The sequence below is a fragment of the Fusarium sambucinum genome, chromosome IV, assembly GCF_050947815.1.
Source record: "Fusarium sambucinum isolate potato_lamoka chromosome IV, whole genome shotgun sequence".
Taxonomy (NCBI): domain Eukaryota; kingdom Fungi; phylum Ascomycota; class Sordariomycetes; order Hypocreales; family Nectriaceae; genus Fusarium; species Fusarium sambucinum.
In genome coordinates this window covers 96,669-122,864 of record NC_139291.1, presented here as the reverse complement: position 1 = coordinate 122,864, position 26,196 = coordinate 96,669, and the positions used below count along the sequence as shown (strand labels likewise).

Genomic DNA, 26,196 nt, shown 5'->3' with positions numbered 1-26,196 from the left:
CTCAATAATTGCACTCTCAATTCCAAGTATGGTCACGACGATTCAACGTGGATATTCGCAACCCAGATTCGACTGACAGGCTGGTGTGGAGATAGCGCGGTCGGTTATTGGAGCTGAAATGTACAAGGCAGATTTGAAGCCACATCTAGCTCAGCTCCCCACTCCAAGGCAGCGACATTCTGATGGGTATATAACTGGCTATTTCATCAGAGACAACCTGTTATCTACTTCAATCGATCATCATCAAACATCATGAGTAAGTGTACATTCGCATCGCAGGAACAAATGCTAACAATCCAGGAATCGCTCGTTGGCTCTTGAGAAGAGGCACCGAACATGTCGGCCTGGTGTTAGGGAATGATGCATCTGGGAAGACAACGTTCCTATACAAACTATTACTGGGAGAAATTGTTCAGACAATTCCGACCATCGGCTTCAATGTTGAGACATTGGAACATCCAGATGGAGACAAGATCACACTATGGGATATCGGAGGTATGTTCAATCCCAAGGATCGCAAACTTGTCTAACAGCTCAGGATGTGATATGATCCGACCTCTTACTCGACACTACATGCTCAATGATCGCTTTATTATTTTCATCCAAAGCTGCGAAGACTTGGATCCCGATCGAGTCGAGTTCTCTTTCGAGTATCTACGCATGGCGATGGGAATGATGGAGAGCTCTGGAGCGAAGAACATGTTTATCCTATTCAACAAGCAGGATAATCTCTCTCCAGAGGAAGCAGCCAAAGTCGTCAGAGACCTCAAGTCGCAGATTGAGAAAGAAATCAAGCCTTATGAAGACAAACTCAACATAAAGATATTGGACTATCCCGGCCTGAGCGCGTTGCACGGCACACATTTACATGCCGCCATGGAAGAGATCAGAATGACACTGAAACCTTCAAAGCCAACCCAGAATGTCAAAGCTGAAATTGAACAGAAGGAGAAAGGCCCGAGTGAAGATGAACTCATCAATCGAATTAGACAAGAAAATGCCTCGAGTGTCGACGCGCAAACATTTTGGAAGACTTTTCTAGATGGCAGTCTTGAGTCATGGGATCATTACACACATCTCCGAGCAGGTTTCTTCGTTATGCGCGATTGCTTCGCCAGGGGATTGGGCCTTTTGGAATGCGCTGATGAGTTTATGGCCCATTTGAATCGACTGAGGGAGGGCAATCCCGAGAGGTTTCGCAATACCGCGCATAGGTATGTCCTCATCCCATCTGCTGATAACTCCATCACTAAACTTTGCAGGACAATGACCATCTTCTGGCTGCACCAGATACAAGTCGCTGCCATCGAGTATCAAGCGAAGAAAGCATCCGACAAATTTCCCGAGCAGGAAGAGTACGCCGACATTGTATTTTCGGCACCTCACCTCATGAACTCTGGTCTGTGGAGGGCGTATTACACCAAAGACTTGCTCTTTACGCCTCAAGCCAAGGAAAATTGGCATCTGCCTGACATCCAACCTCTGCCTACAGTCAGCCAAGTCACTGAACGGCCGCAACAGCAGATGGTCGGTAATGATACTGATCGACTACCTCAATTCGCCTTTTCCGTCGTCCAAAAGACGCTGTCATCTCAACTCAGACGCGGAGGAATCGCGAAGCAAGCCCTTGAAGGTTTGCAGTCATCCATCATACGCCTTCGCGCCTCAGACTCTTCCATACCTCCATACTCCGAGACACAAGCGTATTTCTGGATTCAAATCATCCACGCCTACATTGGCTCTTTACAAGTCCAACCCTCTTCTCGAGAAAGACACTTCAGCGGATCACCTACAAGTCTGACATTCGAAGCCTTCAAATCTCTGTTCGACATAACAGGTGACGAGTGGCGTCAGTACTATTCGCAATCTGTATGGGAGAGTATCCCAGCTAGAATGAGTTTCGTGAATCCTGACAAGAAAGCTCTACCGAATGTCTTTGGTATGCCTTCGCAGGCTAGGGTGGATCTCGCTCGTTCACAAATGGTCAACGCGATAAGCCATCGCTTCGACAAACCTCCGGGTTTGCCACCTCGTGAAGACCTAGACTTTCTAGCAGCTGTGTTGATCGACGAAGCCAAGCTTATGCCCGAGTCCGAACTCAATGTCGCTAGCCACGCAAGTCTGTTACGCTTTCTGTTCAATCGTCTTTCTGGAAAGAGAGAGTCTGAAGGAGCCAAGAAAAGTCCTACTTCGCATGCCTCATCGACGGCGTTGGAGGTTGCTCAAAGGATTGGCTTGACGCAGAGTATGTTTTGGGTGCAACGGGTCCAGATTGAGTTGGCCAGAAACAAGGACGTCAAAAGGTTCGACGAGTTTGTCAGAGCAAATTCGTACTTGGCATTTGAGGATCTGCCGCTTGTGTACTACTCGCCTCAACTGTGGGAGAGTGCTGAGGCGAGGGAGGCTTATGTGCCGCCTGATCGACAGTCGGTTTCTAGTATTGTCACAGGAAAGATTTAAGAGGATGCTTGGACATGACATGGAGCAAGAAAGAGATTCAAAGGACAAAAAGACAGATACATACAATAGCGGGGATTCGCTGGTTATCACTGACCCAACTACTAATCCGCCCCTTACTAGCTTATCTATAGGAGAGCGGACAGGGAGTCTTCTATAGTCAAGCTGGTCGCAGAAGGTATAGTATGCATTTTATGCAGAACCTAACGGGTTCTGTTCTTACGATAAATAAGTGACTTAGTGCATGACAATAGCTGTATTTATCTCGAAGTGATAACTATTTAAGCCCCCAATCTTCTTAAAACCTGTCCTCAGTCTTAGAAACAGATCAGAGTAGGTTCTAAGAAGACGTGCAGTATTGCTTGATCCTTAAAAGAGTCGTTGAGGCGGGCCCGAAAGGTAAACTTCCCATCTGGAGGCTCATTCGATATGCAAAATTTACTTGACACTCTGACTGGTGGAAATTCAGGCATGTATGAGAGCTTTGACGATTTGGATGTTATGACTAAGTTTCGGCCTCGTAGCTAGCAGGAGCGAGACAAGAAGATTGGCGCTGCTGGTGAATTATATGTGAGCGAGCCTGTCATTATGTATCGTAGGTGATGCTAACACTGAACTCTTTAGGTATTTGAGCTCCTGTCTAAGCTCGAGTTGCCAGATTGGGGCCGCAAAAACTGGCAAAGCACAATTTGAATGTATACAGAGCATGCCGCACAGAACAAATATTATCAAAGATTTAAGATCAGGTATAAGTAGGGCAAAATTATACCACGCATGAGAGTTGAATAAAGCTTAACGAGAGTAGATTTAAATTGTTACGTTCGGTAAAGACTGTAGTAAATATGCGGTAAACACTGAATCAAACAAGCCAACTGTTCATCTCAAGCATACACCCAAGCGCATCCACCTCTCCTTGGAATTACCAAATGGTAATCGATTTACCAATGTGTATCCGCATCTCCTTCCAATTACCATTTGGTGATGGTGTTGCTGATAGGGGACTGGGCCCACTGGCCGGTCGCCTGTCCCTGCGAGTTGTAGCCGAAGGTGAAGATGCTGATGCTGGGGACTCCGTAGTCATTCTCCTGGCCTTCGCCGGACGCAAAGACCCTGAGACTGTAGCCGCCGGCCCTGTGAGCGACGGTGGCTGAGATAGAGGACCCCTCAACGACCGGATACTGGGTGGTTCCCTTCTTGCCAAGAGAGCCCTGGTACCACCCATCAGAGTTGTTGCTGCTGAGGCAAACCTCGTTGAGTCTTCCAATTTCGTTGACGTAATAGACGCGAATCTGTCAAGTTTATTAACGACAGAGGTATTATAGAGCTTGTAATATTGTTGTCAGCTTACCTGCTGGGTCCCGTTGGTGTCTACCCATGCGACCGCAGCAACTTGCTGGGTCTTCGCGCTGACTTCGACATCATCGCTGTCGATGTCGACTCTCTTGTAAGTGTAGTCGCCGCTTCCATCGGATCCAGGGGAGATCAGGTAGCTGAGCTTCTGCTTAGCGTTGACGTAGAACATATAAGTCTTGTCTCCGCTGTCGACGGCGACAATATCCTTGGGAAGCTGAGAGGTAGTGTCAGTAAAGAACTCTCGGAGCTTTGGCGGGGAAAAACATACAGTGGGGATAGGCATCGTGGATAGGAGAGGATGTTGGTCTGTAGGAAGGCAAATTGTTGAAGTATTGTGATGAAAAGGATGTAAGTTCTTGATCTCGAGTAGGAGAGAAGTGTCAGTGATGGTTGTTGATGTTGAGAGTGATTTTGATTTTGAGTCGAGGGAAATGTCCAGCTTTATACTTGTTCCGTCAGACAGAATCGTCTCTAGACTCATAGAGACTTTCTTCTCCATCTTTGCATGTCTGCATCGTATGGGTAGATTCCTCTGGTGGCCTTTTGCATCGGATATGAGGTTGCCGACGCAGGCATATCGCCCAGTGAGGTCCAAAGCCAGCTGAGGGATACTTACTCAGTCGTAGGGGAGACATTGTCTCAGTGTTCGGGGTCTGGATCTCGTATCATGAGACGCTCATCCTCTATCTGGCCGGAACCGCATATTCAGCCAGCCACAGATCAAGTTATCATCAAATAGTTCTTAAAGGCTTTGTGATATCTGATCGTGAGGGCTAATCGATCACAGAAGGGATGGGTAAGGAAGCTATCACAATAGCGTCCCCAGTCTATGAACAGGTCTTCACGTCCCGTCTCCAATATAGAACAAACTCTCGAAAAGCAGCATAAAAACAACCTCACCGGTTATCGCTCTTCAGCAACTAACTAAACGCCACTACAACTTTGTCACCTTATTATTACGTCTTCTTAACCGAGGCGTCTCGTTAGCTTCAGACAAGAGCAACGTTGGTTTTGCTACAGATGTGAAATATTAATCTGTCGACATCAGCAGTGTCCGGTCACATCGCCCACATGCCTCATCTATGTCGAAGTAAGACATACACTGCTGCTGAACTATCACAAAATGGTATTCCTGTGCATGGTTCAGCCATCCATATGTCACACTCAGCCAGCCCCAGAGAAAGCCAACTTCGGTAGGTAGGCTATGACACATTCCTTGAGCATGGAGAGGTAACGCTGCCTACAGAACTTATCATCAGCATAACAAACGCCAAAGAGAGCGCCATAGATATATTCTGAATGTCAACTATTAGCCATTACCTATCTCTGTTGGGTACTATGGCGCATTTGTTTCCATCAGTTTTAATGAAACAGCATGGAATAACTAGCCAAGAAACCTAGAATCATGTACCTCTCGAATCCTAATCAAGATCTGGTGGCCTTTTGGGAAATTATCATTCATCTATAAGACCGATAGTCGCAATAGGCTATAAACAGCCGGAGTTGGAGGGCCTAGACGCCCGAATGTCACAAAATCGCCATGCTCTGAAATTCATTAGTGGCATGCTTATGCTAACCGATAGTCCAGAGGCTTTCTGGCTGATCTTTCTCTGTGTCTGTATAGGTTGGAAGTCTCTGCTCTACTTACGCTTTCAACTGCAGGTAATGAGGCAGGGATGGCCAAATAGCTTTCCGATGTCTCTGTTTAACCATTCATCGAATGTCAGCTTGCCTCATTTCGCCATAGTATCACCAGTATGCAAAATCACCATGAGCCCTTGCATTTCTCCTTACCATATTAGTTCATTAGAATTTAGTGGCAGAAGGAAGCAGTGGCAGGAACGCGGACATTTGTTCTGTGCGGCATGCCGCGTGTCGTTGACAAGAGCAAATAGCCACATAGTAAGCCAATTTAGCAGTTTAATGGCTACTGAATATTTGCCTTGCCGCTTTCATATTCCAAGTAATTATATTCATGCCTCCACCTGAGCTGTTATGTCTCATCAATGCTAATCAAGCTGCAGACAAGCCTGTCGAGACTCCTCCAGTTTGGCATGTATCGGCATCGGGAGGCTGGCTGAGCAAACAGAAGTGAATGCGTATAAACTGCATGTCTTGAACCCTGGCAAGCGCATTGTTGAGCAGGTTTTCATATAGTTGTCAATGAGTATATGCCATAAGATGTTAGGGGATGCCCGTGAAGACGTTGTCACATTGTGCCCCATGCAAGGCCTTGGTACATGGTCTCATTCCAAGGCTAATCAGCGTTCCCTTGCACACCCGTTTAAACGGTGGATTGTTTTCGACCTTTTGGCTCAAATTGAGGTTCATTTTGGCTTGAACTAAACCATATTCAGTACAGCGGTCAACAGTTCTTACTCTAGACCTCAGCTGTCTGCCGTCTCCGCCAGCCACACATGGCATCTCATAGCTATATTAGGATTGACCGACATGCAAATAAGACAGTAAGGAATAAGTCACGCCATTTGGCTTCTTATGAAATGTGATAGTAGAGTAAACGGCTTCACTTTGTTTGTGTCGTTAATTTCTGTTGCAAAGTTCAAGTAAGCTAATCTTCTTATCACATTTCTGACCCCGAAATGCGATTTGTCCAACAAAGCTCTTACATGGAACATCTGGTCTTCACTCTACTATTTGTGGCCTGATCTATGCCTGCGAGCTAAGCTTTATTAAAGCTTTGCCCTAGGACACATCTGGCAAGCGTTGTCTCGCGTCTCGTGTGCAAGGGCTTCTGGGGAATAGCAGACGATCCCTAATTGAGCTACTATGGTATGTCATGAGGGAGCTCGTTCGTTTCCTCCTCCACTCTGCGTTCCCCTCCTCAGCCCGCCGTTATTTCTAAATACCTGGTTTCTCATCTCAAACCTAAATACAACAATACATTGGAGGTTTCTACTGTACCTTGACGTTAAGCAACTTGGCTTTTTTACCACTTAGTACTATCTAAACATTTTCCAGTATTCAGTTCCAGATTTCTTTTTATATTTTACCAAGTAGTTCCTGTTCTTTCTATAACTGCAACAGAAAGTTCTGTCATCATGGTGTTCTAAAAATGGCATAATTAAATCTTTCACTAGCTACTAAAGGATCTACACCGGGATGGGCCGATCCAGACTAAAAGAACCCACTTCTACAGGGTAATCTATAATCCGACAGTTCAGCCATACCAGATTGACCCCAGAAGAGATTGAGGTCGTCGCAGGAGGTTGCTGTGCTCCAACAGAATTTCCTTAATACCATTATGACACACTATAAATCCCGTTTCTGCGACAAGGAGAAGGAATCGACGGAAAGATTCTAGTGCAATAAGATTTTACTTGCCCCTTAAGTCTCCAGAGACGTTATAGTCTTTCTACTAGGTATTCGCGGATGAGGGAAAGCTAGTGGTCTTGCACCGTAACTTATGCTATAGGAAGCAGTCTCTTTCTGAGCTTATAGAGTTCTAATCGAGGAAGCACTTAATGCCCTCCCTGCTGCAGCAGATTACCGCAGCGCTCCGGAACTGTCGGGACTAATTCCCCGCCGGCGACAACGCTGATGTCGTGGTGTGTCATGCATGCCATTCCGCCTTAATAAGGGGCAAATTACCAAAGACTTATGCGGTTAACAGTATATATATTAGCTATAAGTATTGATATCCCGAAGAGCTCGATGACCTGTCTCCCGTGGGAGAGAGGCTGATTGCTTTGCAGGCCTCCTTTAGCTATATTATAAAGGCTACCGTTGATAATAAGAGATAAGATTATTTCTCGACAATCCAATATCTATACTAGATGAAAAATACCGAACTTGTAAAATATGATACTAAATAAGCTTCAGCTCTTGGACCTTCCACATAGGAAGGCTTACATCATCATCTTTTAAGGTTATAAAAAACCCAACTCGCCTATATAATGCTTCCCCCGTCGCTTCAAGTATCAGACACCAGCAATGAGTTTGTCCAGACTCTAACACTTTTCGTCTCGTTAGACACAGGATGACATAATCTTTCTGTGCCCAGCCCCTCTGGCTCTCGTTCTCATTCTCGTTCTCGCTCTCGCTCTCACTATTATACTCGATCCGGTTTTCCCGCCCAACCAAAACGAAAGGTCCGTCTTTATCTGGATTAATGTATGAATAAAAACCCGACTCATGACCTCCCATCTTCTGGTCGTCCCAACGCGCCGAGCCAAACTTTGGCAAGTCCACCTTAGACCAATGATCAGGAATGTTCCCCGGTAGATGCTGGTTATGATCTCGACGCAGTCCTAGTGTTAAACCTCGAACGACTAAGTGTCCTGTCACAATTTGACCATATGGCGCCGAGTTGTCTTTGAGCTGGATGTGGTAGTCCAGCACTTCCAGTTCATACTTGTCACTACTAGGGGGTACCCAATCACTCGCCATATATACTTCTCCATCAATACTCGCCCAAGACCATGACGGTGCGTAGTATGGATCTAGCCGCTTAAGTGTGCCTGGAGGAGGTATTTGCCAAGCCAGGCCCGCCGCGAAATCGACGCTCCATAGTCCCGCCACATACGACCCTCCGAGGCTATGACTTAAGCCCTTGACCAGGCCAGATAACGCAGGTAACCTATCAGACCCATCGGTAAGGCGCATTGCCGTATACGAAGATACTATTTTAGCATATGCATTGAGAACCCTTATACGCTCTTCCTCTTCCAAAGGGGGGTGTCCCTGGCGTCTGTGCAGAACTTTGTTCAACATCGCTGGGCTATTGCCCGGGCAATCAAGCGCATAGGGGTAATTCTGTTCATCGGAGGCTTTGGCTCCCGCTCCACATGCCCAGTAAAGCTGTCTGGCGCCAAAGTAGAGGACTCTACGAGACAGCAGGGATTCTTGGAGACACCATCCTCGAGTTGCGAGTGGGCAAGTGTTGGGTTCATTAGGGAAGAACATTCCCCTCAGAGTCTCCTCGGACCTTTGGCGGGGCTCAATTGAAAGAGCATCTCCTCCTGAAATAGTCAATAGTACCGATTTCTGAATGGGAAGACACCCTGAATTTTCGGCTCGATGGATGATACCATGAGAGCTCCTAGGAGATTGACAGGCTGCGATAGTTAAAAACGCCCCCTTGTACACGTCTGTCATCCTGGACGACTCTTTAACCCAATCGGCTTTGGAGTCCTGAATGATACAGAGGCAATCGATCCAAAGATACCGCTCACCAAGCTTTCTTGTAATATCAATAGCATCTTGGAAGTTGAGAGCTAGGTTTTCGTATGGTAAGTTCCTCTTGAAGTCTTCGAGGGTATCTTTTGTAAGCTTCATAGTGATATCACCGCCCCAACAGTGACTTAGAGCAAGATATCTTGCCCGAGCATTGTTAGACTCGACAAGTCGAAGTGTAAGAGAAGATTGATTTACATCCCCCACGTCAATGATCCTGGTAGGGAGCGGGAAATCTTGCCCGAGGTTCTCCAGCCCACAGCTTGTGGTATGTCCTTCAGGACTTAGTTGATGTGTTGTCTGACATGTGGTGATCCATTGTTTCACCAATTGAATATTTGCAGATGAATCCAAGATGGGATCGAGCTCGGTACGTCCAATTCTAAATTGTCCAATTTTGATAGGGTTGTCTGCCACATCAGTTTCTGCTTGGTGGCCTGGAAAGCACACATACCACGGGGTGTTGTTAATACGAACTCAATCTTTTCATGAAGAGAGTGTATTCGGCCAGGGTCAAGAAATTTGTCTTGATCATTCCCGATCCTCACCTCAATAAGGTCACACATCTCCACCTCCCGCCATGTAATCGCCTGGAAAGGTATTGTCGTCCTTTGAGAACTCTGCAGCGCCATCTTCACCGATGTTCCCACGCTCCCAGCGCGTCTAGCTTCGTCGAGAATATTGCTATCTGCCCCATTTCTCCTGACCCGAAATGAGTCAAGCGCCTCGACTAAAAACCTGCATAGGTCGCAGCCTTTTCCAGCAGACATCTCGAGGTCTACGATTGACTCATGGTGCTGATAGAAGCCACTATTGGGAAATGCGCGACAATCGAGAGAAGCAGAGTTTGGATGATTGCATCGTATTGTGACAGTTTCCAAGAGGCTATCAATTGTAAGACCTTGGCATGGTTTGCACCGCTTTTTGAAAGCATCAGTCATATTGCTGGGGAATAAGGTCTCTTGCTTTTCTGCCTGAAGCCTTGGTTTTTGGTGACTATGTCAGCAAAAGACTGTTATGTTCAACACGTGAAAACTGATTTGCAAGGATTAAAACTAAGATTATAAGATATCTTCTTAAAGCGATAATAGAATTGAAGATTCTTCCGAGGGTATAAGAATGGATAAATATAATATGACTAGAGGACCTAATACTAACACTAATACCAACGTTTGAGACTGATCTGATAGTCAGGTAAAGCGGTTCATCAGTCACTAAGAAATATACATAGACTACGCTTTGTTTTTTTCTTTCTTTTTTTACCCGAATGAGAAAACATTCACTATACACTAGAATACATTATAAATGGATTTAAATCTTAACCTGTGAGTTATTAGAGGCCCAGGTCGGTCCTTGGTTGGTATAGAATAAGCTTTCCCGAATTACTTAAACTATTGATTTCCTATAATGTTACTTCAACACCTGACCACTATCATAGTTCTTAAAATCTCAATACTATAGTTTTATGTTGAATCTTGTAATAATACAGTTTCTCGACGAAACCTTGTTGAAATCCCTTCCAAGGTTTACTGATCAGCCGACCGGATGTCCAAGGTCACCATGCTATAAATTATACTGTCTTTCCTTTCCTTTTTCTCTTCCCACTCGTTATTCCCTTCACCTCAATCCACCACCTCAGCCATACGCAACTCTCAACATGGTTCGCCTCAAACTAAAACCACAGTTCTTATCGCCCTGGACTCAGCGCTTGGCAGACCCCCTCAGAAATGGCACCTTGCATGTTCCCGTCTTGGGAGTCGAAGAAGAGGTGTGCCTGCTGGATACACCGATACCGGAATATGCAAATCTTGCAGTGCCTCTCGAGCCCCAGAAGTTGGAACGTCGAAAGAAGAATTTAAATTCTAGACTATTACAACTCCCACGCGAGTTGTTGATCCATGTTATTTCCTTTCTACTGGAACCTTCCTCCTACATGGTTCATAAAACCTGCCGGATCCTTCGTGAACTGACCGAAACTTGTCCGTTTCAAGATTTTTGCAGGAAAAAGATGAACCGCGAAGAGCCTTTCCCCATCGACAACACTCTACTAGACTTAATGCAACGGGATTACAAGAAGTACTGCGAAGAGACTTTTTACATCGACAACGCTCTATGCCGTTGAGGTGCACAATGGGGAGAGGCATGCTGATGCTAACCTGTGTGAACATATGTGACAAGTGGTCTTGTTGACTTGTCAGTTGATTGAGCTTGCAAGAAGAAGAAGTTACTGCTGTCTTCGCGGCGAGAAGGACGCTTCCTCTATGAATCACTGATATTGTAGAATTCAAGCCGTATGAGTCACGCCTTGACTGGAAAATTCAGCCTTGAGAAGAAAACTTTAATCCGAAAATCATAATGATAGATAGATACCAGGGGAGGTTCAGACTGTTAAATGTAACCCAATAACGACACCAGTGAGAACAAAATGTAAACCTTGTATTTCTATATAGGGTTGTGGCTAATGTTTCCCTTACTTCTTTGGGGCTCTTGCCAGAACCGTACCGTACTTGGAGTACGTGCCATCGGGCGATGGGACGAAATCATCCACCTTCAAGCCAGTCTGTGGTTGGAAAACACAAATCACGTCAGACCCTCCAAACTGAAAGTATGATATTTCATCACCCTTGTTCAATGTATCTCCCACCCGGACGGTCATCTTGACGGACGAAACTTGTGCCATGCCAATAGGCAGGACCGCCACGAGACCCAGGACAGGGTTATCAATGACGCAGAGACCTCGTGTCTGAAGGAACTGGTATCCTGGACTGTCTGGGGCATCTGGACCACAGACAGTGCGAACGGGTTCACATTTCGCGTTGACCTCCATGTATGCTGCGCCTTGAATGTTTTCAACCTCGACAACTTTACCCGAGACAGGTGCATGTTGACGATGGTAGTTAAAAGTGTTGAGGAAGGCATGCATCCAGACACCGCCGTGGAACTTGTCAGCGTACTGACTGCCCTTGAGAAGTGACGAGATGGTCCATTCCAGACCCTTGATCTTGACAAGGCCGTCAGATTCAATGTTTATGATGCTGTCTTTAGGAATTGATCTGTCAAATGTGCAGTCGGCTGGGTATACGATAACATGATCGTCTTGCGGATCAGCGATGGGCCGAACGCCAGCTTTAAGCTTGCGGGAGAAGAAATCGTTGAAGGTGCGGAATCCACCAGGAGGAACTTCAGCTTCATCGTAGTTGTACGGGGGCGAGTCTTTGAAGCTCTGGAGAGACTTCTCAGTGATTGAAGCAGGTGTGTCCATGAACAGCCCAATCAGCTGTGCATATACGACAATCCAAGATGATAGCCAAGTGAGGGGCATTCCCACCTGGCCAGGATCGATCTTGGTCTGAAGACCAGACAGAGGCTCCTGATCAATGACAAAGTAAAAGACACAAAGAATATCGTAAATGTCCTTGGCTTTGTAGTTCTCGTGGGGTGTCCACTTGAGAAGGTCATTCGCAAAGTCCAAGAATGATCGTGCATCGCTGATGTTGAGCTTGTCCATGAAGTCTGGAATCTTGGCACGCGCATTCTTGACTGCTTTGTCAAGTGCGCCAGGATTGACAGCTTCAAGGTAGCCCGTGAGAACAATGATGACGGGATTGTAGATGACGGGTGGCTCGCCAGCTCCAGGGACTGGAAAGGGGATGAGGCCAATGAGACCCTTTGGGGCTTTCAAATAAGGGGTTTTGGAGGAAGGGGGCGGCTGGAAGCCTAGCTGGGTATCGGGGCAGGTAGGAAGACCGGAAGGCATTTTGGATAGTTTCTGTGTGTGTGTTTGTGTTTTCTTTGGAAGGTTGAGAGTAAGTTGGTAGTTATTCTGTCAGTCAACGTGAAGGATATGGAGGCTTTATAGTCACATCTTGTTGATATCGTTGACGCCATGTCTGACCATGTCTGAGGATCCCGCATCATTGTCTCGGGTCCCCTCTCAACATCTAGAGAGGTTGATAGCGGTGGAAAAGATCGGCAGTTGCTTCTCGGTCAAATACGCTGCCTCAGTAGATGTCCTACCTCACGGTGTCGAACGAATTGTGAAGTGCCACGTTGGACGATCTGAAAAGGTTTCATGCTAGGTACAGGAAGTGGCCGCATGAATGGAACACTCTTTGTCAACTCTCTAGTATCCGGAATTAATCATGTACCTCGATATGCAAGTTTGAATAATCTCGTTGGCTTGAATCAAGTTTTCTCTTTCCTTGAATGCTGCATGTCTTTGTGCATTTGGTAATCAACTCCCTCTTTTCGAGTATCATACATGATGTAAATGCAGTACAACAGGCAATCGTGGTGCCTAGTGGAACGGTAACATGTACTTCCTCTCCCGTGGTGAGACATTCAAGTGTCTAGCGCATCGGAACGGCTCGTTGTATGCATGTCTCAGCCTCACCTGGAAGATCTTGTACTGTTTTAGCCTTTCAGCACGCCACTCTTACTGCAGTTCGTATTACATGCTTGAATGGAGTAAGTGTAAAAAATTAGAGAAATGTCAAACCGGCCAGATTCTGTAGATCAGTGGGAAGTGTAGTTGTTGAAGCGACCGGAAATCTCGGAGGTGCGGACGATCTGAGCCGAGAGAGGGGCAGAAAACGGGGTGGGGCCCGGAGGTCGGCCCCGTCCTTTTTTATACGGTACGGCACATAATCGGCATTGCAAGTAAACCATTGTGGATATGAACCTCTCTCTTGGGTAATCTTTTGAGAAAAAAGAAACTATGACGGAAGACTTATCGCTACTTCTTCATACGCTTTAGAACAAAGTCTACACATTACCTGAACCGCTAAGCATCGGGTAGCGTTCCACAGTGCTATAATTCTCCTAGGAATTGGTGGTTAGCGGTCAAAGAGTATACTAGGCATGGTATCTAAGGGTGCTAAGATCGCTCATGTCCGAGACCCTGAAATTCCTGGGAAGTCTGCGCTCGTTCCACGATCACCATCCATCACATCAAGCAGTAGGCTAATATTGCTCGCAGAGACCGAGAAACAAGTAGGTGTACACTCGTTGTCCACTTTGCTCTAGCATGTTGCTGAAGATACACAGACTCAAATTCTCTACTACATTTGTTCCTTACAAACCACCTTATATTCTCAGCTTCATCCTCTGCAAAGCTTTCGCTGACAATGCATTTTTCGGAGGCTATTACATTCTTTAGTAGGAGCTTTTCCCAAGTAACTACCAGTTCGAAAGTAAGGGCAAAGATTACAAACTAATATCTTAGAGCGGTAACATATCTCAGCAGAAACTCATGTAATTAATTTATCAACGCGTATTAGAAATATATACTCGATGTCTTTTTATTATAGATATACGCGCAAATGTGAGGATATAATCCCTTAGAGGAGGCACCGCCGGTAAACTGAATGGTGGGTAACTATAAGGCTGACTCGAGAGGTACTGCATTTTAACATATGTCACTAAGGCAACTGGCTCCGGCCCTTCGAAATTACATCCTATCGCATTTATCGGTCGTTTACAAGGCTAGCTATCACCTAATTCATCTGCGGGAAAACCTAATGAGGATTTATTTCAGAGCTTTAGCGGATAAGAAAGATAATCTCTTGACTCAAATACGTAGAATAAGCTTGAAGCGTGACCCTTGCGCTCTGATAATAAGCGAGGACTTCGAAAGCTTTGAAAAGAGGCGAGACCTTGCTATACTAAGGAAACTGCCTTCTAATAATTTAGTGAAAGCAAAGATTAGATATACCAGGAACAGTTTGGAAAACTACTCATCGATAAGAGACGCCAGGAATACTTTGACCACGTTGATAAAGGCAGACCGGTTGGGAATCTCGTCAATAATCCTGCGAAAGACTGATGCGGGAGACTTCATAAAGCAATCAGCAATGTTGCAGGATAGATTACCCCGTTCTTTAAGGATGATGCAAGCAGCAAACAGCTTATTCAGAACCTTACTAGCTTCCTGGATGGTTCGAAATATGTTGCGCAAGCGGGTAAAAAATGGCCGAATTAAACTTGGCGTTAGATGCGGACTGAAAAGTAAAATGTGCAGAGGAGCATGGAGGGGAGGAATTTTAAGTAACAGGATATAACGGAGATTATAACGAGGCCGATGTATCCGGGGATTTAATTGTTAAAAGGCCTGTAATTCATCATTAGGTAGTTATAGAGAAGTATGTGCACTTGCGTTGTTGTGTTTGGTAGGCTCAACAGTAATGGGACGTTGTATTCCACCTTCTGTTAGCGGTCTGGATCTTTGAGCGGGCCTAATTTATCTACAAGATTTAGGAAATCGTTTCGAATAGAAAGGATATCATCTGACCATAAGGTGCTTTCTTTCGTATCTATCTTATGCATGCGAAGCGGCTGTTAATATACGATAACCGGATTACCGGGTTAGACTTCATTAAAAAGTATAGTATGGAAGGCCTAAAGAGAGGCTGGGCCACGGACTTAGTCAATACTAAGTTATATATGCTTATGAAAGACGAGCCGCAGAAATAGAGAGAAATTTATCACATAGTATAGTATAATCTTTCCGGTTTACTGGAGCCCTTCAAACCTGTTGAACTGCGAGTGGTTAAGTCATTGGTTAATCGGTCGTTTGCGGGAGATAGTCTGTATTCAAAAGGCGGCAAATACAACTGTGAATAGTGGAAAACAAATAGGGGAGGAAGATAGATTCAAGAACTCCCCTCATGTCAAACAAGGGCATGACCTCGATACCTATATCTCCTATTCCATTCTCCAGCCACAACCATGAGATTGAGGCATGCGCCTGTACGTGCGTGAGAAGAGCGGAGTAACACGGTAAACTAAACTGTTCACGCAGTCATCACCCTTGCCCGAGAAGAGATGCCGCAAGTTCTATTGAAGCTTCAGGTGCATCTGCAACGCGACTCACTAGAAAGTTACAGTAAGGGGCTGTGACAGAACTGTTATCATAGTTTGACTTGTTACCTAGAGGTCACATGGCCGTGGCGAGTCCAGATAAAAGAGAGACAATGGGCTTGACACTTCCCGTAGTACGACTTCTTGGGAGGCCTCTATAGGAGGTTAGTGAGAGCAGGGAAGTGTTGGTTAGCTTCTCATGTGACGCACGATCACTACCAGGCAAACTTTGGGACCTACTTTGCGACTTCCTAGGGAACCGCAAAAGACAAGGATGAGAAGAAGTAGGGGGCTCCGGCCCATTGTGTTGGTCCATCTAGCCTCTCATATGTCCGGGCGCAGGTGACTATATGTCTCAGCCTGGAGAAGATGGCGCAGTGAAGCCCTTCAGTGTAAGGATTGCTAACTACTTCTTGCGAAGTTACTTTCATCTCTTTCCTATCCCGTTGCTTTCTTTGACCGGTGCCTGTTCATATCTCCGTATTGATATTTTGTCTTGTCGATCAACTTGGCCGCAATGTTCCTACAAGCGGTCGGTCGATTGGAGAGCTAGATCTCACCATCTCGACCAGCAAAACAAGTGGCGCTCATCCAGAGAAGCCCTGCTACATCTTTTGTTGAGCCTCTCACACTATGTGACGACAATCGGCTCTAATCACAAGACAGTCATGGGCCTAAGTGAATAGCATCAGCTGATCAATCTGTTCTTTACGATCGGCCTTGCTCTGAAGCTCTGTAGAGGGGCGATAACGCATGAGAAGTTTCGGCAATGATGTTTGTTGTACACGCGACGATCTACTAGATGAGGGCCTAAATTTCTTGTCGAATGAGGATATGAATTCCGAATGCGAACAATACTATCGACAAAAACACTTAGGCGAGGTCTTTGTTGGGACAGGGTCGGACTCGAACTTCCTTGAAATTCCCTAGTCCTTGCCCGTCCGGCACTAGTCACTACGACGGATGACAGCATATTTGGGAGGCGCGATGAGAAGATCAGCAGTAACACACAACCACATACGAACCACGGCACGGCCATACCATTTTGTCTGCAGAATACCAACAAAGGCGACTCACAGCGTCTTGATATTGAAGTTAACAAGTAAGTGGGCTCATCCACAAGTGTGATCAAAGCCCTCTGATTATCAGGATGGCGCATTGTGCCATAGAACGCCGAGGACTATAAAACATCATGTATGATTGCGCGATTAGTTACTCATCGATATAAGTATCAACACTCCGAACCTATGGACATAAACGATAGTTCTCCACAATGTCTTATTGCTCGCCTCGAGGGCAAGAGATGTAGACATCGCTTTTTTTTTTTTTTTGGTTAGTTGGCTAGCATCCCATGCAATTTCCAGGCTGACGCAAGCGCATAAATTCACATCGGATGCAAGATTGACGTTGACAGATCACATCCTTTAATGATTGACAGGGCTGGCCAACACTTGTCAAGCTCATGTCGTCCAGATTTGGATTTAATTTTGGAGTGCGGAACGTTATCCCTGTTTCCGATCCCTGTTTAGCGTGTAACCGGATATCCTCCCACGATGGATTTTGATGCTTCACACCAAACACTTGACTAAATACCCCCACAGGTGTTGGCTCTAACACTGCAAGACCATTTAGTCTTGGATAGAGCCAACAGCAATTTGGGAAACCTAGTTGCAGCTAACACATTAACCCCATTTTCCTCTTGGGCCTGACGGTTTAATTTATCTTCCAGCGCAATGCTCGTAATGAAATCTATGTTAGCTTTTTGTCTTGTGGGTGGGCATGGGTAGTCGTCGCTGCTGCGCTCGTATCACGCCGTTGAACCCGGAGCAGATCCTCTGGGGTAGGATATGCGGCGGATAACGTGGGAGTGGGTCTCCAGGGAATACAATGGGACGATCTGTTGGCTATCCAGATACGCATCACGCATCTAGCCTCATTGGAAGGACAAGTGTGTATATGGAAACTGCGCTCGTGAGAGGTGGGCTGTTGTTCAAGAACTTGTTATTTCGTCATGATCACTGAAAAGCTTACGCTCATGGGCTGTCGAAGCACTGAAGAGCCGTGTTCAGTGGGTAGTGAATTACAAGATCACTTAGGCGAATTGTGCTAACTAGCGTGGTAGATAAGTGTGCTTGAAGATCCCCACAACGGTACCCCTTCCGCCCACTTCTGGATCCTGTCTTCTTGGGCTCTTGTAATCCGATGGTGCACTTCGCCCTCGACCTTGCTATCTTTGGGGGGCTTGGGTTCGTGCACCTTGCCGCCTTCTTGCCAATTTGGCTGTTGATTACTGTCTTCGGCCCTGAAAATGCGCTGAAAAGTCCGCCAGGCGCTCAGATCGTCCGGGCAGGTTATGGTGGTCGATTTGTCCTTTGTGCTGTCACTTGATGTAGGACTAAGTGACGAGGCATGAAGGGTGTCAGAGTATTGATAGACACGAAAAAGGTTATAGAAAAGTGCTCACCACCATCTAGAGGACCACGGGTTCGGCTCATATTGAAGAGGAAAAAGGTGAAATGTGAATGTGAAGCCGATCCGCTTAGAGACGTATTGAGCTCAGGTTTATATACCCTTCGGCCTAGCAGGTTTTACAAATCTCCCACCGTCAGAGCCTCGTTCAAAACAAAGCTGTGCAGCCTTACATCGGCCTTCTAAACAGACGGTAGGGTGTGAGCCCGCACACCTCTATGACTGTCTTAAGAATGCCGGCCAGACAACTTGTATGATGTCGTCCGTTTCCATCGACTGAGATTCGCTTATAGGTGATCGACTTTGCCGATCTGGTTTCTCTGTCCATATCACCAAAGATTCCCGAGCATCGCTGGTTGGCCCAGCCTTGCTGTTGCGTTGGACTGTCGAAGACCGGAATACCACCCGATCCTCAGACATATGCGAGGAGAAAACTGGACGAACGGTTCCAGCAGCTGCTGAACAAATGACTAGGCATCGCATGCTCCGTTGAAACCTGGCGCAGGCGTGCCTCGAAGGCTTCTCGCCGCGAACTGGGGACCAGTTCGGCGATGGCGTCCAACACCTGATCGCCAACCATCTTGGCGCGAACTTCTCTAGTTCGAGCTTGCCTTGCCGGTTATATCTTTCATAAGACAGCGCGTACGAAAGCCTCATGCAGCGGGTAGTATGTCTCCAAGTCCCGTAGAACATCGTCCAGGTCGTTGTTCTGGGTGAGATAAGTGGACCGGAAGACGTCGGCGAAGGCCATGCTGTTTATCTGAAGACTGGCGGCAACCCTCATTTGCTTGGCGGCCAGGGAGTTGGAAGCAGGCAGTGGGATAGTACGCTGGATCGAAATATGATTACAAACTCTTCACCATATTGCCATGCCAGCCAGGCATGCGTCGTATAGAGCAACGCCTATGACTATTCCACAAAGCTCAGGCCATTGTTGAGTATACTGTCCAAAACATCTCCGCTACTCGAGCAAATTACTGACTCCAGCTCAGACATACACTTCAGCTCTTCTGGCTTCAAACCTGTCAATTTTAACCATAATTGAATGAAACGTCATTAATCTTCCGTGCGTTTCTTTCAAGTTTTTAGTCAGGTCATCCATGCGTGATTGCATCGACTTTCCCGCGCTTTTCAGTATTATTAATTCTTTTTCGGGGTTTACTATCTTTTCTAGCTACAACGATTGAAAGGCCTTGAGAGAGTTAATTATAGATTCTTTCTTCTTAACCTTATTTATGGACTTTTTAGCAGATAATAACTAGCCCTCGAGCTTATCCTGCTGTGCCACTAACCTAGCTTTAAATTTCTTAATGCTATCCTTCATTAATTACTATACTCTAAGAGTTGCCTTATTTTATACTCTATGGGAGCCCAGTCACTTCTCAAAATCGTCCTTCTGTCTTTTAGAGTTGGCCTGATGCCGGGACAGGGCTTGGATATTCGTATCGTATGCGGGTTGGAGCTTCGCAGTGTCTCGTTTGAGTTCTTCATTTCCCCCAACAATCGCCTTCAACGTATCGAAACTACCCTCAGAACAGTACTGGTTGAGTAAGGATACTAACTGATGGATGGCCTCTGACGAATTCTTATAAGGTAGTAACTCTTTGGCTTGCTTTTCAACAGGCGGTGCCATTGTGATTTGGGACTGTGTCTGAAAACCGCAGTTGTGCCATTTATAACGAGCAAAAGTATGTTAGGATGGAAAAAGCACAATATTGGGCAGCAGAGATGTAGGACGCGACGGCAGCCTGATCAGCTGAGTTCATGACGTTTGGCCAACCTGGACAACCAAATCTGGCCATTTGGTGGGCCTCCCATCACATTGTAGATACGTGCATATGGAAAGGACTGTTGGTTGGACTGACCACAGACTAGCTGACAGCGAAGGTGCGGGGTCGCGGTGAATTATCAGTAAGATACAAACATTCACCAGGAAGTCACACAATAGTGGCATAGATCACGCAAGTAGATCTGGCCTTCATACCGGAGTACTTGAATCGCCAATGATACCGAGATTAACGCAGGCTGAGGTAGCACGGATGACCACACATATCTCACTCTCCCTCCTTTTCAAGTTGGGCAGCGAGCCGACATGCCAAGAAATCTGTACATGCAGTCAGCCCAACAGTACTGAAGCGCCCAACGGAAGGTATGAAGAATTGTATGAGAACTCTTGGAAGGGGGCTTGTGAACGAGGATACGGGCAGGAGCACGGCAAGTGATTATGTGATCACGCAGCTACGTGTATTTAACGCGTCGACCTTCGCCCCGCGTTCCTCCCTCTCGCATCATCCATGATCGAGTCGTCCATAACCACAAGTTAAGATAAGCGTAAGTATAGTTTCGATAGCTCAAAGTCCTACTCTCACGGTCTCAAGGCACCCGTTACAAGTGACCTTGGTTGATAACATCTCTTTCTCAGAAGATTCGAACGGTGTCGTAACCCTCGATCGTAATCATTCTGTCTCGTTCGTGTAGTTCTTGCACTACCCAGTAAAGTATCATCGTATGTCCAGGGAGGCACCGTGGTTTGAAACAATAACCCCATCGGCCGGTGTTTTTTGAAGCGTTGGAAACGTTCGTAAAGCTCTGGCACGCGATATTATTCCTCGCGCTTCGCTCAGAGTGTGTTTTGTGAGTTATTCACGGTGGAATATTTCGACGTTGGCGTCATGCAGAATATCGATATGGTAGGTGCTGGCTTGGAACAGCTTGGTCAAACTGGAATCTTGATCTGTGTTCCTTGGAGAACCCAGATACTAGGAGATCTAGATAGATACCCCATCCATCTTCCTGCATCCAATAATGGAAATTCATCTGATGTTGTTGAACGATACATATTTGCTACTAGAAACTCCGTGCAGGGAGTCACGTCCCGTCTTGAGCATGGGCATATTCTTGGCTATCTGCGCGCTGTGCGAGATGTCTTAAACCTTGGCGCGAACAGGCCTATCATTGATACTCGGGGCCCTGTATATCGGGACCCTCTGGAGAATGAGGAACTCTATCTTCTATACATTGCGCGTGATCTGAGTTCCGACAAATCTGTTTGGGATCATGAAGGAGACTTGGTGGTCAAGAACTCGCAAGAGCATAAACTTGCTATGTTCTATCTAGGAGGCGCGCTTAAGCTCGTGGGTAAAGTGATCCAGCCATACTGAAAGAAGTATGGAGCTATTTGTTTCGGGAAGAAGTGGGGATCCCTCGTCTGGGGCGGGAAGGGAGGGGAGGAATGGGTAGAATGAAACATGATCTGGATGCTGTTATGTTGTCGTTTGTTTTATTTGTCACGAGAGGGATGAAACTCAGAATGTTTGTGCATTTAATTAGGTATTCGTTGTCAGTTTGATTCAATATACGCCGCGTTGTATGAAAAGTGGTAGGATCAACCTAAGATCACCATCGCCGCCTCCAAGTCTTCCAAAGTCTTTCCTAAGCTGCTATATCTATCTCGCGTTGCGCGAGACTCGCCAGCAATTATTCGAAGCTTATCGGCTTCCAATTGTAACACCCACTGCTCGCAAAAAAGGCTCAAGGGATTTGATGGACCCGAAAGCAGGCGATGATCTACAGTCTGATGATAGACATTGTCGACGAAGCGTTTGCGCGCGACCTTGTAGTAAGCTTGAAGGATGTCATGAATGTCTTCTGTGGTTTGCTCTGCAATGCTTTCATTACTCACGATCGACGAGACATCGTCGACAGTAACAATGAGTCGGGGGTTGCCCCTCTCCGTCCATGCCTTGCCCTTCAAGGCATAGCATATTCTATTGCCGCACGCTTTTTGCGGGTTGTTGTTGAAGTAGTGGTTAAGAGTGTAGGGCTTCTTCTGCCTCTCGACATCCACCAGGTACATAGCGTGGTCCAAACTTGTGTGGTATCTATCAAACAACTCATCCATTATACCAGATACGAGTTCGTCCCGGACCCGTCGTTCAGTACAGGCCCCTTCGAGTGCCCCGAGTATGAACCTATGGACGGCAAGAATGACTCTACTCAGATACTGACGGGTCATTCTTTGCCAATTTGCGGACTGCTCTCGGAAAACACTAGATAGGATGCGCGGCCCAAAGGTTCCTAATCCAACACCTCGTGAGCGTCGATACATTTCAGCAATCCAAAGCATGATGCCTCCAGCTGGCTTGTGTATCGTCAAGTCACGAGTGAGGACGCCCTCTAGGTCAGGGTACATGTTGGCATCAAGGCTGTTGGGATCGGTCGTCGTACCATCGTCGTCTCTGACTCTTTCACTATCAAATACCGTATGGTGTGACTGTAGTTCTAGTGAGAGGACTGGTGAAACAGGCACGGAAAATTGAGCCGAAAACGGGCCCGAGGCGTCGTCTGCAAGCGCACCGTGCGACGAAAGCTGGGCGTCTGCCGACAAGTCCTCTCCAAAGGCATAAGCATAAGAGCAAGCCTCGAAGTTGCCACTAAACTCTTCAGTAATATTGACAATTTCCGTTACGAGGCGTAAGCTATCGTTCAAGAATACGTCGTGTGCTGAGTAGTCAGCATCTAATGCGGCTCGTACCATGCTCTGAAATTTACTAGCAACACCGGTCAGATACTGCTACTTCTGTCGTTCCGTTTCACGTGAAGGCCCAAGACCGGCGAGCTCTTCTTGTTTCTCTGCTAGTATATGGCGTATCCCTGATCGAAGCTTGGGAAAAGCCCAGTCGGTAATTTGTCCAAGTAACTCCTGGAGGCGCTCACGTAAGGCCCCGATACCAACGCGGTGATCTGGTAGCGTTGCCCACGAATATTCGTTGAACATCTCTTCGCGTTCGTACGAAGAGGTTTTACCGCCACGGTTTCTGACCACATAGTACCCTAATGTAAAAGGTCGCCGTTTACCTAGCACTGGATTGAAGATAACGGCTTTGGCGCTGTGCTCGCTGACTAGATCTGGCTTGGTCAAGATATCTAGTGTACGCTCGCCTATCTTATCCACCTCTTCTGCAAAAGCCAAGATCTCCTTGGTTGCAACATTGACGTTGTAAGGGAGGACGGCAATGATCACTGTTCGACTATCACGTATGTAGTTCTTGACCATTTTCTTGACCAGTTTACGGTCTTTTTCTTTCGTGACCCCTTTGGTCTTGATCCGAAAGATGCCTCGTACGTCAATTATAGTCAGGTAGTCTTCATTTAGTCCATACCTCTCAATCTTCAAGATATCCTTAGCAAACGTCCTGTTGCCTGTGGGGTTTTTAATTGTTTTGATATTCATAAGGGCATTTATCTTTACGCCGAGGTTAGTAAGTATTCTCTTAAACAGGGTATCTCACGTTTACTTCATTCAATATATCAGGAAACTCATCGTGGAGCTTAGTAGTCGTTTTGACCTCCTTGGAGAAGGCTTAAAGTCGCTCTTTATGTGCTAATGAGGCACCAGGCACTGGGATAATGGTAATAGTGATACGTGAAACGGCATCACGGCGATGAGTGATTTGAGTAGTATTATACTCGCTTACCTGTTATACTTGCTTATCTATTGCGCTTGCTTATTAAACACATTAATGCCTAAGTTAAAGTATTTAATCTTAATCTTCTTTTTAGTAGCTTCCTTCTAAACGATTAATATTCAATTTGGTATAGGGCTTGCGATAAGTTATGTTTTCTAGTTACCGTTAAATTATTTTGCAAAGCATTTAGAGAGGTATGCAGATAAGATTACCCTGTGGACTTTGAAATCTTAGTCGTCGCAAGTGACAACAGTATCAGACAAAATACCTATGCTATAGCAGCTGAACTTGATGTTAAAAACACATTCTAGAAAGTTGAACGGCATGGTATACTCCTTTAAAGATGAGAGTAGTCCCTCGAAACCTTGAGGTGCCATTGTAAGTTCAACCGGGGTAGTCGGGCAAACAACAGATGGGATGACGACTTCTTCGATGTGAAGATGCTCAAATACTAGTGGTAGTGACGCTTGTGGCAGCGGCAATCGTGAGGCAAGTGAAGACCTCCCTTTCTTTTTCTTCATTTCTCGAAAGACGAATCAAGCAGCACGGTCGCTACGGGCGAAACGAGGATGAACATAGCATATTATATGATTTATTTTATCCAAATTTCTTCTTGTCGATATTGATGCCCGTCTATTCAATTGCACATGATCTAGTCGACGATGTCCAAGTGTATGTAGAGTGTGACACTAACAGACCAGGCTTCAAGGATGAAAGCTAAAATATAGCTAGTAGGTACGTACTTGTATTCATTCAACAGCTCGCAATTGCTTGCCCTCAGTAAACCGTGTCACAACGGAGTTATTAAAGTACATGGATTGTATGCTCCAAGCTATCTTAACGTGCAATGGCCAGCCCTACATCCCTCACATAGGTCTGTCTCGTGTTCACCCCTGAATTCTCCGGAGTAAGTAGGCGGGTTAACCCTTATTCCATTCCACTTCTTGATGCGGTATGCCACTCGATCGGCGTACGAATCGCTATCCAGGAAGGCCCGGCTGGGGCTGTTGCATGCCTTACAGTGCTGGCTGTAAATTCTGGCGTTGTACCGCTTGTTATCGTACATTCGGATGGTGACCGCGATCTTCTTGCTTGACCAACCGTTGGTTGCGCATTTACGGTTATTGCAGGTGAACCTGCCCATCACCGTCGTGTCGTATGATTTAGTGCACGTATTGTCGTCGTCGACGTTGTGAAATCGAAAATGGAGGTTGGCATCAGAGAGCAGGGGCGATACTTTCTTATGCAACTGGGGATACATAGACCACCTCCAAGAATTATTACGCGGCATGGCAGAATTGACGTAGTGGTAGATGTAATAGTAGGTCAATACTGGAGTAATGAGGCGGAATGCGTGGACAGATAACAAAGAGGGCAGCAGTGGGTGAGAAGAGGAAATTGTGAATTTTAAGATGAATTGTCCTTCCCTGCCCTTTTACATTGACAGGTAATACTGGCGGTGCAGAGAACCCATTGCAGATCACTCTGCATGCAGGTGACCAACAAGCAGGTCGCCAACAAGCAGGCCTCAAAACATAACTACCCGATTGGAAACTCGACACTATGGCTGACTGACTGCGTCCACATTTGCGATGAACATCGACCAACCCCTCAGGCATAGAGGGAAAGAAACAAAAGTAATTTTCTTCGCAGAACAATGCTTTATGAATCCCGTGTACCCGGATCTAAGTGTGGCTGCTATAAAGGTCCTTGCCAGCGGGCTAAGTCAATTCCAAGCGCCGCGTCCAGTATAAAGTCATAGAACGATAGCGTAATCGGGAGAAAAGAACACCTTCGAACCTCTCGCGATTACTGATTTGCAGAACGCCAACCAAAGCCTGGTTCGTGCCAGATCGGGGCAAATGTGGCCAGAGGAGGCCTCAAAATGTACGCCAAGACAAGTGGGCAATGACGACAGCACCTTGCTGTGGTACGCACGTCTTAAAAAATGCACGGGTTCTAGTACAAATTCGAATGCATTTTCTGCGACGTACGTGTATGAGGAATGTCTTGAACGATATGTCATCTAAACACAATTCGCTTGTTAACTCGCGGGATGCCGAGCTTCGAGCGGGGCTAGTGGCCATTGTTCCAATGTCAAGCCGTTAGTTCTATCAAAAATCCTAACCTCGGGACGGTCCATACCGTGGATAGCGTCGCGCTAAATCGACCCTTAAGCCAAGACTAAAGCACGCATGGTATATCCTTCAGTATACGAGACTTTTTATGCAAGTCATCGATTCGAGGCTCCGCTAGCAATCTGACAGCCATCACCCTCTTGTACATAGTTAGTGGTCTGTCTCAAAGACGAGGGCGTGAGCATACAGGTTGGAGGCTTGTCTTTCTTCCGAGATTGTGTCTGATGGAGGCGACGCAGATTCTCTATTACACAATCGAG

The 26,196-nt window shown here is 46.3% G+C and overlaps 5 protein-coding genes across 5 annotated transcripts; 1 reads left to right on the top strand and 4 right to left on the bottom strand.

Annotated features, from left to right (window-relative positions):
• Positions 1–252: 252 nt before the first annotated feature.
• Positions 253–2,460, top strand: FSST1_000022 (ADP-ribosylation factor family-domain-containing protein; the record flags this gene model as incomplete). The annotated part of the gene is made up of 4 exons (XM_083228172.1): positions 253–256; positions 301–495; positions 539–1,214; positions 1,263–2,460. The coding sequence occupies 4 exons, from the start codon at positions 253–255 to the stop codon at positions 2,458–2,460; spliced, it is 2,073 nt and encodes a 690-aa protein (XP_083090204.1).
• A 965-nt stretch (positions 2,461–3,425) lies between these two features.
• FSST1_000021 (uncharacterized protein) lies at positions 3,426–4,093 on the bottom strand (the record flags this gene model as incomplete). Its single annotated transcript, XM_083228063.1, has 3 exons — positions 3,426–3,746; positions 3,806–4,024; positions 4,079–4,093. The coding sequence occupies 3 exons, from the start codon at positions 4,091–4,093 to the stop codon at positions 3,426–3,428; spliced, it is 555 nt and encodes a 184-aa protein (XP_083090203.1).
• Positions 4,094–11,473: 7,380 nt separating this feature from the next.
• Positions 11,474–12,760, bottom strand: FSST1_000020 (phosphatidylserine decarboxylase-domain-containing protein; the record flags this gene model as incomplete). The annotated part of the gene is made up of 1 exon (XM_083227954.1): positions 11,474–12,760. One exon carries the CDS (start codon positions 12,758–12,760, stop codon positions 11,474–11,476), a length of 1,287 nt encoding a protein of 428 aa, XP_083090202.1.
• Positions 12,761–21,715: 8,955 nt separating this feature from the next.
• On the bottom strand, positions 21,716–22,867 carry FSST1_000019 (uncharacterized protein; the record flags this gene model as incomplete). The annotated part of the gene is made up of 1 exon (XM_083227844.1): positions 21,716–22,867. One exon carries the CDS (start codon positions 22,865–22,867, stop codon positions 21,716–21,718), a length of 1,152 nt encoding a protein of 383 aa, XP_083090201.1.
• A 36-nt stretch (positions 22,868–22,903) lies between these two features.
• FSST1_000018 (uncharacterized protein) lies at positions 22,904–23,563 on the bottom strand (the record flags this gene model as incomplete). The annotated part of the gene is made up of 1 exon (XM_083227733.1): positions 22,904–23,563. The coding sequence occupies one exon, from the start codon at positions 23,561–23,563 to the stop codon at positions 22,904–22,906; it is 660 nt and encodes a 219-aa protein (XP_083090200.1).
• Between the last annotated feature and the right edge of the window lie 2,633 nt (positions 23,564–26,196).